We start from the raw sequence: 15,539 nt of genomic DNA on the forward strand, positions 1-15,539 counted from the left end.
GAGAACCTTCCCGCTGGTAGAGAGACACCTGCGTGGCCTTTCCCAAATTTCAGTATCGCAAGGGAAGCAAGCACAGTATAATCCTCCACTGGACCACTTTGCAGAGGCTGTTGCAAAAGGCAAGCTAACTAAGCTTCGAGGCTATTCAAGTAGAGTTTGATTCACCAGACAGGTCTGAATGATCAAAATTGAAATAATCAAAGGAGAAAGGTGCTGGTTGGGATGAAAGCCCTTTCCACCCGCCTCTACATGTTAATATGGCAAAAGGCTGTTCCCTGGGAAGTCTGATGCTATGACAGAAAAGCATTCCACCTCTAAAGGTGCATCTGTCCAACTTTTAGTTGGATGGTAATTTATACAGTTCAGGATCTAAGAGAAAGAGAAATAATAAAGGTCCCTTCCAACCCAAACCATTCTATAATTCTATGATTCTACACATGAAGACGTCTCAGTGATGCAGCTTTCAGGTCCAGAATGCTTTATGTACAGCATGACAGTGCACAGCACCTTAATGTTCAAATAGCCAAAAAAGAGCTCTCCTTCTTGAGACACGAGTGTCTTAGCAAGGAACAGACACAGAAAGCAGAACATGCCACTTGTTTCCTTGAGGTTATGGAGCACTTTCTCAGTTTTGCTGCTGAGCATTTCCAGCTCTTTCAGAGGAAGATCCTTACCCTCTTACAGTAAGGAATTCAAACCCCTTCAATAGAGTTAAAAATGTCTTCACTGAATCTAAAGTTGCGTTTATTTTAGGAATATCTTGTTAGGCTACATTCAGTACATCTTATATGTATTGAAAAATAACCATAATTTTGTCATGAGGCATTTAGAATGGTCATAAAATATCCACTGAGACTCCTTGAGAGGTCTAGCTATAAAAGAGTTCAATTTCAAATAATATGAATTATTCAGTCACAAAATTCATAGTGCCTTTCACAGTGCCAAAGACACCTAAGTGACACTGACATACTTAGGAATACACACGCTCTTCCTTCTCTGAGGAAGCAGTCTTTGAAGGACTTCACATTTCCATAATACGTCACACCAAGGAAATGGTTAGAACAGGCTTAACTTCCTTCTCTCAACAAGACAAAATAGTATAAGGTAGCTTTATGGCATGTCTCTTAAGGGATAAGGTTTGTAACTATAAAAATGAAAAAAAGGGATTGAATATATACTTACATTGAATATACCTCCATGTCAGTAAAGTGCAAATTCCTACTCTCAGTTTTGGTCTTCTAAGGTAATTGTATCAGGTGTCCATCTGATTTCCAGGGCACTACCAATGGCAGAAAGTAAGCAAGAACCTGTGCTCTGCAGCAAATGGCGTAACTGTTCCAGGGGATAAGTCTTGTCTGGAGTAGCTGTTCTACGGGGAGGAACTTGTACGGTATCAGTGGAAACAGAAAAACTAAAAATTTATGAATTACCGCCAGAGGACACAATACCAAATGCGAGTTCTGCAGCAAATGCATGACAATACCGTAACATCTGAGACAAAAAGGATTTTGGCTCTCTAGAGTTCATGGGTGTTGGTAGAATGCTGAGGGTAAGACTTTTTCAGGTGCGCCGTGGGCCAACCCTGTGCAGGCAGCAGTGCTGCAGTGTAGCCCCTTTGACTCTGAAGAGACCACTGATGCCTGCATTCGCTCTGGCATGTGCCACTGGCACACAAATCAGAAACACAGCCTCAAGAGAAGTTTTTTACCTGCAGCCTCAGAGATGAAAATCTGTAGATATCCCCAAGAGAGCGGTACTCCTCTTTTCCTATTTGAATTTAGATAAGTCATACAGAAGTGACCTCTAATTTAGATAAAACTTGCTCCGCCTTTGGCTGCCACAGAGAGGAGGCTCATGGGATATAAGCATGGCCTCAAACCGCTTCAAAGTCATCTAAGCTGGTACGTATCAAGAACATCAAGCAAAGTGGAAGGCATGGAGAAAACTATTTGCAAAGACTCTACATTGTCATTTGCTATATGAAAGTGATACAAAATTCTGTGCTAAGGAATTCCCCAGGTCAGGAACTCCACAGGAGCTCCACATAAAATACTAGTTTTCAGTTTCTGCTTCGCTTTCTATGCCTCCAGCACATTACACTGTCAAGAGTGAATTAAGATCTGTATTTTCTGTCACTTAGATCTATGACCACAGATTAGCAAGAGAACTAGTATATTTGTGGGGTTTTGTTAATTAAAGCTGGGATCTCTCAATTTTTAAGCGTTGTTCCCTTTTTCTCGAGTAAACTAAAATTAAATATTATTGCTGCTGTGACTCTCTAGGAACACATTCCTCGACCCTGCCTCATCTCTTTACACCCTCCCGGCCATAATTCTCATTTTCATTATTTGTTTAGCGTGTTTGACTTTGGCTGAATCTTGTACAGATTTAGTTTCTTCTTTGCTCTAGTATTAAAAGAAAGCGTGCTTCTTAGTAGACACACATTGCATCAGTGTCCCAGAAATAGAAAACATGATTTAGCGCGTGCTTAAGTGAGCATACAAAGCCCTAAGCAGCTGTCCACTTTGAAAGATCATACCCCACTGTTGCAGACGAAAGATGAATTCAAGGCATTTTAAAAGACAGGAAGACCTCAGCAGAAGAACCTGCCTCTTTTCAACCAACAGTTTGGTTTTAAACATTTTATTTTTTCTGGATTTCAGGCAAATGGACAAAACTCAGGCAAAATGGACAAATTTCACAGTATCTTAACAGAAGTAGGAGGATGAAGGAGTCAGTAAATTTGGGGATTTATGAGTACATGTGAAAATTTGAGAAGGACTTGCTTCTTAGTAACAGGTAGGCAGGAACAAAGACTTGTGCTAACTACTACCTTCATTATTTGTCGTCAGAATGACTGTCAAAGGCATCTAAAAATAGACATATTTTTGTTTCAATTCTGAACAAATTGTTGGGGGCTGGGAAACTATTCTGGGAGTTATCAGGACAGTCTTTCCTATTCCTATACCTTTATCTCAGCATCAATAGTGGGCTACTGTCAAATACTGAGCCAGAAGCATCACTGGTTTAACCCACAAAGTTTGTAATATTTTAACATCTTATAAATCATAATAATAAATAGCTGATAATCACACCCAAAGCAAGTACTTTGCTATAACTTATTCAATGGTCAATTTGAATACGACAAAGATATGCATTTTTTTATCATTCCAGGTGACTGGAATGCATCTATCAATGTAGATGAGACAATGCGCAAAACAGTAAAACACGGTTGTAGCTTGTAATTTTTGATTTGTGTCTAAATAAATTATTTTTCTGACTCTTTATTTGGATATATAATCTAAGAAATCTTAAATTCTTGCTTTGTTGAGCTTAAGGGAGGACACCCCTTTAAACATGTTAAGTGGTTTTGGATATTTATATCAAATAGGAAAACACCAGTGTTTTTCTAATTACCATTGTCATCATTAAAATACCATCATAACCATCATTAAATTACCATCAGCATTTTTACTTGAAAATTTCAAAAGAAGAGTCTTGATCTCAAACACCTATGTAGTCATCTGCAGAAACTGGGCTGCTGCATAACTACGCAAAGTGAAAGTCAGTTCTAACGAGGCCTTCATGAGGGCACCAAGGAACCTTAACAGGCTGGTGCTTGGGGCAATAACAAGTGAGGGCTATTTGTGGATTAAATTTTAAAGCATTCCTAAGAGGTAGGTATGTGATACATGGTGGAATTGACTCTGCTTCGGACTTAAATGCAGCTGTTTCTGGAGTGGAACATCTCACCTTACTCAGAAAACAAAGGAAATTATAATGCTTTATCCGAACCAAGCATTGAGAAAATTTGGATGAAAAGTCCTTTGTTTGTAAAAGCTTCACATGATCGTGGCTTCTTACAATGAGTCACTCAACACTTACTGTTCATGTCCCAGTTCACCTTGCCCTGAGGCTCTGCTGCTGCCTCTACCCAGACGCCCAGTCTGCCCCTGGGAGACTCCTTTCCCACCTGGAGGCACCAGGGAGAGCGTGAATCCTTAAAGCAGAAAAGCCGCTGCTGTTCCTGCCATTCCCTGGCAGGGGCTACCCAGTGGGGAACGGGGTACTGCCCCTTCTGACGAAAACAGAGAGAGAAGAAAGCAGAAAACTTGGTTTTCCAGCATCTGAAATGAGGTTACGTGCCCTGTCTGTCTCAGGAATCACATTCAGAAATACTGTGTTACTGCCCTACCTGTCTCATAGGGAACACTTACTGATCCCTCCCCCTCAAAAGTCACTCTGGTTAGTGAGTACATTTACAATTTTTTTTTACTTTTGCCATTTGCAAAATAGCTGTAAGAAATGTATACACCACACTTGCTGTTTGCTAAATAGTTCTTAAATCTCGAGAATGTATGCAAAGTTTTTTAAAGCCCAGAATGCTGGGTGTTTTTTCTTTCATTTTGGAATATTGTTTTTAAAAAATGAAATATATAATTTTATAAGGCAGACCCCCAGGCTGACTTGGAATCCCCACAGAATCACACAAAGAGGAATGTTGTCTGGTATGTGAAGGATCTTCAAGCCACTCAGACAGCCTAAGGGGACCTATGAAAGGACACAGCATGACGAAGGAGATCACGTTGTCCTTGGGGCTCTCCATGAGGCACATGGCGAGGTGATGTTCCACACTAACACCCTCTCCATCTCCTCGTTGTATGGAATAAGGAAAGAAGAAATTCGCCCCTGCACTAGGCTGCACCTGCACTATGCCCATCAGGCTGCTTCTGATAGAAATAAGCTCACTTCTATTTCTGGAAATCAGGGAATGGAGACACATTATTCCTGTAAGTGGCAGGCATCATTCCAAACTCACTCCTAGTCTCAAATGGAACGAAAAATCTGAAAGTCACGACAAAAAGATCAAAACACAGAGTTGACACATCAATATTAAGTAGCAATGAACTTATTTTTAGTTTTCAGTCACTGGATGCTAAATATTCTCTAAAGCCTTCCAATTATGGATAATCTGACACATGTAGCTCTTCTCGCAGTCTCATGCTGCTGCTTGGGGAACGGGATATGCACCTCCAATAGAGTCAAAGCTTTCACTGAAGACGGAATGATCTTTTTGTAGCCACTGCCCGTACCTCTCCAACTAAACTCTGTAATTTACTACCCAGAGCTGGTATGGTATGAGACTGATTCCACAACTAATGCTAAGAGCAGACGACAGCAGTCTTCTCATTAAGCCTGAAGAGAGGACGAAGTAAAATGTTATGGCTCTTCTAAAAATACAAGAGTAAAAGAAGAAATTAGGAGGTCACTTGCATGCTTTTCATCTATATTTTAAAGGTCACTTGTGGTCTCCCTCATGAATGATGTAAAGTTTATTTTAAACTGACATCTTAATTACTGGCAATGTGCCAGAGCTGGAATCTGATGAGCCTGCACTCATTCAGTGGCTGGCTGCGAGCTTCTCCCTTTTTATGTTTGTTTTTTTTTTTTTTTTGTTGAGGATTCTGGCTCTCAGAAATGCTTGCTCACAGTCATTTGCACGTTATTATTAGCAAACTGTTAGATTGGCCCCTTGGCACACATTTTGTAGGACCAAAATAATCTTATTGTATTGCTTCAACATTTTACTGGAAACAAAAGAGATGAATTGACTGTGAAGCAATCACAGTAGACCTTGAATGCCTTCAACAGCATTAACTTGATCATTGTTATTGAAATTCATACTGAAGAGGCTCTTGAAGACAGTATTTTTTTAGCAGCTATCACATCAGTTGCTTTCTATTAGGCTGAAGTCATCAATGGAAAAGAAAAAGCAGGAACAAAGTTCCTGGGTATCAAGTGACAGATCTTATTGTAATGTAAGATACAGAGCTGACAACAGAAAAGAATATGCTCTATCAATCAGGTTAGCATTTGATGCAAGTATTGCCATACACCCATCACTTGTTCCTACAGATGGTGGCACAACTGTTCATATAACTACTATCAAACAAGAACGGGAAACAATCTGGCTGAAAAACAACCATGCAAAAATCTTACCACATTTTTTTTTAAAAAACGTATCACATTTGGTTCATTAGCTATTGCACAAGCACTGCTATGAAACTGATATGCCACAGCAACACTAGGAGCAATACCACAGCCCAGATTTTACATTAACATGACCCTTAATAGATCAGGATAAGAATTAATCATACACATACTAATGTACGAATTTATCCTATGTCTGTCAGCCGCCCAACTGATCCACTGTTTTCACATGTAGTGCAATATCATCCTGACTAAATCTCATTCTGCCTAATTGCCTTTTGCAATCTGCATGCGTTCATTGCTTCAGTTGATACACACTTTCAGCATAAAAGCAGACACTGAAGAGCCTGTTTATAATAGGTTTGCAGTATCTTTTAGAGCCTTCCAGATAAGATGTTTGACAAAACAGAGAAACGCTTTCAGACAACAGGTCCTCAGTGGGTGTTTTGTTTGAAACTGTCTATTGTGAAATTGCTCCCAGCATGGCACTACTGTCCATTAAAAAATTTGCAACATTAGTGTGCATCCATAGCTCAGTGCAATTCCTATAATGACTGCTTTATTTATTCACTCCAGTGTCTATGAAGCTCAGATTATAATTTAATTCTAAACAAACTGCTTACTGTGAACATTTGTATGAGAGCAACCCATTAAATTCAACATTTATTCAACTGCTCTGATTTGCTTGCAGTATTATGATTCCCCTGTTTTAAAAAATATGGCTTTAGTTCTATATGTCTTGTTTTCCATAAGTTGCTATGACATATTAAGTATTTAGTTTCCATCCACATAATTTAGAAAGGAACTTATCAATATAAATCTAGGCACACTCATTGGTAATTGAATAAAGTCCAGTCTCTGTAATCATATTTTAATACATCTTTGTAATCACTTGGAGTCAGAAAAATGGGCAGGTAGACACATGCACATTTTGTGGCAAGCGTGTTTTTACAAACTGATGTATCTAACATGCAGCATAAGGTAAGGATTGTTACACATGGCAAACAGTCAAAGCAAAGATGCCCGACTGAAAAAATAAAGATTTTTCCAACTATACTGCCCATTTATCGATACTGCTAAAAGCCTATTCAAATGAAAGATAATTTTAAACTTACACGATAGATCATATTTATATGTATTGATGGAAAATACATCTTTGGGACAAAATGCCCCCACTGAACTCAGAATTTGGGACTGAGAGTGGAGTATATAAATGCAACTGCATCCACTGGGAAGGTGCTAATCAAAACGTACACTTTCTACACACTAAACACTCTTGTTTTCCAGACAGTGCCCCAGAGCAATAGGAAAAATGTGCAAGAGGTTATTAAGGAATTTCTTTCAAGTTGGGATTTAAGATTTGAGTGCGTTTTCTGAATGCATAGTGTCATCAGACGGGGTCAGCTAGTAAGCTCCTTCTGCTTTTAATAAAGCAGAAAATAAATCAAGAAATCTCTAAGTAAATGGAAAGAAGATACCATTTTTCCTGCCTCAAGTAACTCTCTCTTGCAGAACAAAAAGTAACAAGGGTGTGTGTCTTTATTTTATTTCCCCAAACTTCTAGTATTCATGCATGACCTTTATTTTCCATTGCAAAATAGAAAGCATGGCAGAACACAATACCTACCCAAATAGAAGATATACTTAGTGATGAACCAAAAGAATAGATAACAGCCAAAAGGCAATTTTAAAATTCCATTTGTTCTGACCATATGCCATAAAGATATAAAGAATGTACCAGATAAAGGCTGTTTTCCTTGGAAATATTTATCACAGGAGATGTTTATCAAATGAAGTAAGTTATTTCTTGACTGAAGAGCAAGAAGTGTAATTGTTTTCTAGTCTTGTTTTAAGTCATGAACAGTGTCTCAATGGAGTCCCTGAAGAGGTTACTGTTCAAAGGTTGCAATGAATATTATCAACAGAAAACATCCCACCATACCCTCTAGTCAAGATCTCTACTTCTCAACAACATAGTTTACCTACTCCCTTATCTCTCTACAAACTCAGAGAGACGAAGTCTCAATAGTATTTCCAGCACTTCTTCCACTTTTAGAAACATAACATGCTCGAACTTCATTCTATTATTTCTATAGTTCGTGATAGTCATGGCTATCAGACAGCGTCTGCCACAGATGGTAAACTGTGTTACGACACCGTTCTAGCTGCACTATTTTTCTAGTTCATATGCAAACTCAGCAGCAAGAAATACAGAAGACAAGGGACAAAAGAGCAGGAAGGGCATAGGGAAAGAAAATCCTTTCCACTCCTCTTCATCTAGAGTGAGATGTGCAGACTAATCCTTCTCAATTTCAATTCGCAGCATACACTGTGAGCCAAGATCCAACAGGGGAAGATTGACTGGTGCTATTTGGTTTCCTGACTGCAAGGAAGTTATACAAAGGCCACAAGAAATAACCAGTCACAATTTCCTCTACAAACAGAATTTAGCAGAGAAATATAAATAAATGAACAAGGGTTAAAAAATAGAATAGTTCCAAGCAATTATACATGAAAAAAAAGGACTAAATAGAAAAAAATGACAGAAGCAGACAGCTACTTAAAAAGATAGACTAGGGAAATTAAAAACAATAAAGGGGTGAATTCATAAAATGCTTGATGCCAGAAGATCCGGAGGGCATACTCAATGAGAATCTCAATAAAAGGCAGGATTTCTAGGCAGTAAACACCTTAAAATAGCGGCAAATAGCTGCCAGGAAAGATTTCAGCATGGGTTGTACAAATCTTCTGGAGACCCAGAGATACACTCAAGCTGTAAACCCACATCATCATCTCATCAACGCAGTGGCCATCCCCACTAGCCGGTTTACAGCTAGGATGGCCACATCAATCAGCTGTACAGTCAGCTCTTCAGTCACACAGGCTGCCATCTGCTCACAGTGTAGCACAAGCAACAGCATATTTCCACCGACACACCGTGTGGGTGCAGTCCCACCGCTCTCGAGCCAACACAAGGTAGGGCTGCCATGGCCGCCGGCTATCTTGGCTGCACAGTCCTTGGCCGTTGCATCAGCATCGGCACTCAAGTGATCGCATCAGGTCAAGGAGCTGCTGGAGACGACAGCCGAAGCAACTGGTTTTCCACGGGATCAGCTGCCTGAGCTAGCTCGCCGCTCCATTACACAAACAGCAGCGCTGCCTCGAGAGAGGCACCAAAACGACGTGACTGGGCTTAGGAGGGTGGAACTGCGGCTTAAATTGCCATGAAACTCAATGTGTAGCAACTAGCCTCAAACCAGATTGTGTCTACACCCATATTGGTCACCCAGACCATAACCATCGATATCCATAAGCCAGCACTGCCATCAGGGGTAGGAATTTCTTGCCTGTGAGTTTCCTCCCAATGCTGATCCCTTGTTTGTGCTGCCACAAACACCGAGATAATCAGAGACACAATCTTCACAGAAAAAAAAGATGGGTACTGTTAATGTGGGTAAATTCCCTATCCTGTTCCACCGAGCGACAGCACAAAAGCACGAAGCAGCAGACACTGAAGGCTGGGCAGACCTTCTCCTTTTGGCAGTAATGCTGATTCCAGCCACTTTAAAATTTATGTTAAGCTACATCCTATCTCTAATACACACTTACAAATCCAGAAGGAATTATCATAATAAACTACCTAGATAGAAGGTAGGAAATACTCTGTAGTCAGACTAGAACATATTCCCAAAAAGAAAAATTCACATCTTGATGAAGCCACATCCTATAACAACTTGTTTCAACGATTGTCTTTCAGTTAAAAAAAAAAAAAAAAAGTGCTGGCCATTTGCCACTTTCAAGCACTGGACCTTGCAATACATTTGCTGGACTGAAGGTTCTGTCCTTCAAGTCAAATTTCGGCAAGTCACCCTCTAATCTTCCCTTTATCCTCTCAGTCCTCTCACTATAGGGCTTATTTTCCAATTTTATCATCAGTTTCATTACTTTTCCCTAATCTTCTCCAATTCAACAAAATCATTCCTCGATTATGGATGCCAGAACTGAAAACATTATTGCAACAGTGCTTGTTCCAGAGCCCAGGAATTAAGGTAAAATGTCCTTTTTATGGGGACATTATACATTTACCATTACATTAAGGTAAAATGTCCACTGAATAGCCATCATAATGCTCAACTATTTTTTCAAAGTGCTTTAAGGGAAGTCTGTATGAAGAGAAGTCTCTAAATGTGGCTTTGCTTGTTCATTCCTTGACATAACAGCTTTACATTTGATTTATTGAAACAATAGTGGCTCTCTCTATATCTTAATAGAAGAGACAGACAAAGGAAATGGCCTATCGCTCATGTGCTTCGAGGTGTTCCAGTAACCATCCATCCTGCAGTTCTACCAGTGTAAGAATACGGGACTAGTCCATCTAGACCAGCAATGACACACCTAGAAGCAGATGTTTCAAAGAACGGTGCGGCTGCCAAGAGTGAAGTGATCTTTTTCGTGATTTCTACTTATCTCTAAAACTTAGAGACGTCCTTGAGCCCTCACATGCAACATTTTCTATGACTCAGTTATGACAATGATAGATATTTTTGTATCTCTATATGTTTACATCTAAGTTCTCAGTCTCAGAATTTAATCCAGGGTCATTCCATTCCTTTCAGTCAGCCCACATGCAGCAAATTCCCCAGTTTAGTCACATCTTGTGTACGAAAGCACTTATTGTCATGTTTTTTTCCATTTCCTACCTTTCCATTTCACTGACTCGCTCTTGTACTAAGAGACAGACAGGTCCTGCTTCCCTAGAATTCCTGTTTTCACATGGGAGCTCTTCAGCACAGCCCTGCTGATACTAATAACAGCCTCTGCTTCCACTTACGTGAATTTTGACAAGACATGTAGTGTTGCCACCCCAAGGAAACAATGCCTTTCCAGCAAATTGCTAAGAAAATGATATAAAAAGATTTAAAAATTGGTCTGAAGATGCAAAGGAGTATTTTTTATAATGTTGAAAATCACTGACCTCTCAAGTATTTCAGGCATGCCAGCTTTCACTATTTTTAGCCTTTTTTGACTGAAATAATTGTGAATTATGCTCACATAAGTAGACACGGCATTAATTTCCACAGTGATGTAACCTTTGATGTACTAAGTTCTACATAGCTCTAAACAGTTGAAGCGATTAATTGCACAGCTTACAAAACTGCAGTGAGTGGAAAGCTGAAAGGAGAAGTCAGAAAATCCATTATCAGGAAGTCAGGAGGGGCATCATGCAACTTACCAAACAGGCGCTGATGGAAGAGAAATTTCCCAGCTATCAGTCCTGTGAGAATGGCAAGCAGCCACAGAAGCACCTTCAAAAATCTCCAGCCTCCTCCTTCAGGGTATTTATTTGTCACAAAGGAGAAGCAATTACCAACTACAATAACATTGGCTTCTGTCTGACTGTGAGATACTGGGTCCTCAGCAAATATTAGGAAGTTAAAGAAGATCACTAAGTAAGCCACAACTAAGCGAGACCACGGGTGCTGGAAGTAGTAGCGGAAGTCTTTATCCATCCTCAGATACTGCAGAACTGTTCTTTGCCTGTATGTAAAGACACAAAAGCACAATGTTATATATATACCCAGAATTCTTGGAGCTTAGGAGATACCTAAGCACATTCCAAAAATCCAGTCACTGTAACCTTGTCATTAGTCATTTTTAACACTTCAGACTTGACTAGCAAGGAAAGTTTCACTCAAAAGACACTGTTAGATCCAGGTAGAGAGAAATTGAAATTTCTGCCCATTCTGCCAGTATAGCACAGGATCTTCAGTCTCAAACTTTTCTATATTATCCCTTTAAAAGTACAGCTCCATAATGGGGCATGAAAATGCAGCATGTAAGAACATGACCTGCTACATGAAATTCAGAGTGCCTTTCCAGCCACATTCCAAAAAATTACAACACAGACTTCACAAATGTTCATACTAAGCCTAAATTGTATCTTTCTCCTTACAGGAGAAGGAAGGAACAAGACCGTAAGTCCAACGAGGTCTTCTACTACCTCATCACCTCCTGGAAGCTTAAAAGCATAAACCCCAGCAACATCAGAAACTTGTGTTTATATGAAGGAATAACATGATGGAAAAGTTGCTAGAATCAAGCCTTGCAGCTCAGGCAAGTCCGTGGAAATCTTTTCGCTGACTTCAGGGAGTACACCTATAATTAAGTATATTTTCAAAGCCAGAAAATAAGAGTGCCCTGAGCACAGACTGTTTTGTACAAATACAAAAATTGTGTTTTGAAACTTGCTCACTTATGAAGTACAGCTATGGAAGAATGCAACTGAGCACGGTTAACGTTTCAGTTGTTTGCCATTTGATTTATTTTTCTTCTAGTCACAACAAATTAGTTGTTTCATCCTGTTGAACCGCTTTGCATTCACAAAGATACAAGGCCTTTGTGTTGTGGAACAGCGCAATTATTCAAGGGACACAGAGTGTAGGAAGAAAAGAGGGGGAAAAAAAGTATCTTGTTTATTACAGCACGATCCTTGAAGGATACAGTGTACTTAACTGAACAGTACAGATTTTTGCAAATGTCATATGGCCGGCAGGAAAAAAAACAACAAACCCATTTCGCAGCAAAAGACCTAAAAAAACCCAATCAATTACTCATCCCTTCTTGGACTTCTGACGAAGTATCACTTTGCAAACTTATAAACGGCTTGAATTACAATGTCTCTCTTTAGGTAGTCCCTTCAAAATTATTTAACTTTATAATCTAATTTATTTTTGTAAAATTGCAAGGAATCCTGTACCCATTAAATCAAAAGGAGAAAAGAACTCTTAGAAGATTGAGATAACACATTCAGTAAATAATAAAAATTAATAATGTCCCACTATGCAAAAATTACACATGAAAAAAAAAAACAACAAAATAAAGCCATGTTAGAGAGTTAAAAAGTTAGCAGAAGGAAGTGTCAGCCCTTTGAAAACTTTATGAATAAAATGATTTAAAGCAAGGGTCATTGGCCAAGTAGCCTAACAAGATACCACTTTGGGGCAATTAAACCGCGTTTAGAGCCATAAGGATGCCCAAAGCTATTTTACGTTCTCCTTTCTTCCTGCTAACAGGAAGAAAAGTTTGGGTATTTCCTTATGTGTATGAACCATCTTAAAGCCCGAATGGGGCTGAAGATAAACAACTCTGTGTCCTGACATTTTCGGCAGCAGTCGGATACCCGAGAGTTCTCAGGCACCCAACTGAAGACGCAGCTTCCCAGGAAGCGTTTACAGCCCAAGCAGCCAACATTTGCATTAGCAGCAGCGCTAAATCGCTGATAAAAAGCCTCCTCTTGACTACTCCAACGGCAAAAACGAGGGTGCCGCGAACGCCCCGCACCGCACGCCCATCGCAACCTGTTAAAGCCGCCCATTTCCCCCTGCTCCCCCACCCCCGGCGCAGACCCGGGGACCCGCGGCCGCTCTGCCCCGCACAGCCGCCGCCGGCGCCGCCCCGCCGGGGCACAGGGACACGGGTCCCCGCAACGCCGCCGGCCCGGGGCTACCCGCCCGCCGCCCGCCTCACTCACCGCGACGGGGGATCCGGCGCCACGGGCGCGGTGCTGCGGCTGCGGCGCGGCTCCGCGCCTGCCGCGGTGCGGCTCTGGGCAGCGGGCGGCCCCGCTCCGCACCGGCAGCTCCCCCCGCAGCTGCCCGCCGCCGGCAGGGCCGCCCCACCACCACCCCCGAGCCCCTCCGGCGCTGACGGCGGCGCTGGCGCTGCCGCGGCGTCCCGCCCCCCCCCCCGCGGTGGCGGCGGCAGCGGTGCCCCTCCTCTCCTCTCCGCTCCGCTCCGCTGCCGGTGGCGGGCGAGCGCCGGGGGAGGGAGCGCGGCCGCGCCGGCCCCGGCAGTGCCGCAGCCGCGGTGGCAGCGGGCGGCGCCGCTGCGGCAGGGTCCCCCCCAGCCCCTGCCGGTCCCTTGCCTGTCCCCTCCCCCGGAGCCTGCCGGCAAGGAGCCGAAAGGTGCGCGTTATTGCCGCGAGTGTCTTTATTCCCGCTGGGAAATGGTGGGCTGGGACCCACGGGGGCTTATCCGGAACGAAACCGGAGCGACACTCGATTCCCACCGGTCAGACTTCAGAATTAGGTAAACGAGCTGTAGAAAATTACAAATACGGGAAACAGGGGGTCAAATCTGAAGGCGTATTACCCCGAAGCAAAAGCACGGGGTTAGCAGTAACAGCCAGCTCGCTCGGGAAGATTTAGGAAAACCCTCATGTTCGGGAGGGGAGGGAGGTCTGTACCCGTGGTGCTTACACGGGAGGGGGCTCTCATGGGGCCACGGCCAGTCCCCAGGGTGCACCCACAGTCGGTATTGTCGCTGCGTCGGGCAAAATGCCTCCGTGCAGCCTGACAGAGTTGTTGACATAGCACTTCAGCCGAATTGTCAACCAAAGGCTTTTTGTGTGGGATGAGGTCCCTAGTGCCGGCGTGCTGGTATTGCTGACAGCCCAGGAAAACGTTTACAGGATGCTCTTAGCATTGCATTATGACTGGGTCTTAATGCAATACCTACTAGGTCACTGCTAGAGACAGGTAAAACCAACCTGAAGTTGCTAGACACAGCCTCGATGTATTGCTGTGAAAATCACGTAACTCCATTGGAGCAGGAAACTCAAATACGGCATCAAACTTAAACCACAGATATGTATTTGGCTGCTTCAGGCCAAGGTACGGAGGAATGCGGCTGAGGTCCACTGAGGAATGTGGAAGGTGAAGTCATGTTGTGAAAGACCAGCACAACCAGAACAAGCAGCAGAGGAAGACTTGTGAATCCCTTCTGTGTTTATGGCAATATAGTTTTATATATTTTTGTAAATAAACAGAACTGTATTGAAGGTGTCTGACATAATCACATTCCTCAGTGGAATAACCTATGAGACCCTCAATTTTAGAGTCTCATAGAAAGATGCAATCATCAATATTTAACACTAACCCCCCTCAAGCTATCTTTGCAGGAAACAGAAATTTTAAATATTCAGAGACAAAAAATCATCATGTGCAATGAGAGGGTACAGAAATACAGCATACAGCTCTGCCTGTTCATGCAACACTTCTGTGTGCGCTGTCACGCTTGCAGAACCCAGTCTCCTGTTCAACAAATGGGAATACACAGAGAAGGAGGCAGCACCCACCACAAAAGAGATCACAGTCTTCATGCACCTACACACTAAAAAAACATTCTCTCCAGCTCAGACGGAAACCTGTGCTACAACTACAGAGAGTTCACGGACACTTTTTTTCAGATAATAAATCAGGGAGCAAGTTTTTAAGGCACTAAGTCAATCAAGTGAAAATCATCTAATTTTCTATTAAAGCAACCAAGAGCATGTGTGCCATGTACCTCCCCCAAATTTCATGTTGCAATTCCTTTCTTAGTGAAAGCCAATATTTTTCCAAAAAAGTGTAACATTTCACTCATATAAATATATATATATATATATAAAAATCAAAATGGACTACTCCTATTCCTTTTTTTAATCAAGGAATCAAGATTTAGTTGATGGAATACATACCTGCATAGCAACAATTGGCAAATAACCCGAA

At 41.8% G+C, this 15,539-nt stretch overlaps 1 protein-coding gene across 2 annotated transcripts in view; it reads right to left on the reverse strand.

The window, feature by feature from the left end:
- The window catches only part of TMEM117 (transmembrane protein 117), a 231,914-nt gene that overhangs the window by 203,557 nt on the left and 12,818 nt on the right, over positions 1-15,539 (reverse strand). The window contains exons 1-2 of one of the 2 annotated variants that reach the window (XM_063323109.1): positions 13,523-13,727; positions 11,225-11,529 (exon numbers count right to left, since the gene is read on the reverse strand). In XM_063323109.1, the coding sequence (XP_063179179.1) occupies positions 11,225-11,501 (277 nt within the window). In that variant the 5' untranslated portion in view covers positions 11,502-11,529; positions 13,523-13,727. Of the gene's footprint in view, positions 1-11,224; positions 11,530-13,522; positions 13,728-15,539 lie in introns of those variants that run through there. The other variant, XM_063323108.1, reaches the window with a different exon arrangement.

This window comes from Chroicocephalus ridibundus, chromosome 1 (genome assembly GCF_963924245.1).
Source record: "Chroicocephalus ridibundus chromosome 1, bChrRid1.1, whole genome shotgun sequence".
NCBI lineage: Eukaryota > Metazoa > Chordata > Aves > Charadriiformes > Laridae > Chroicocephalus > Chroicocephalus ridibundus.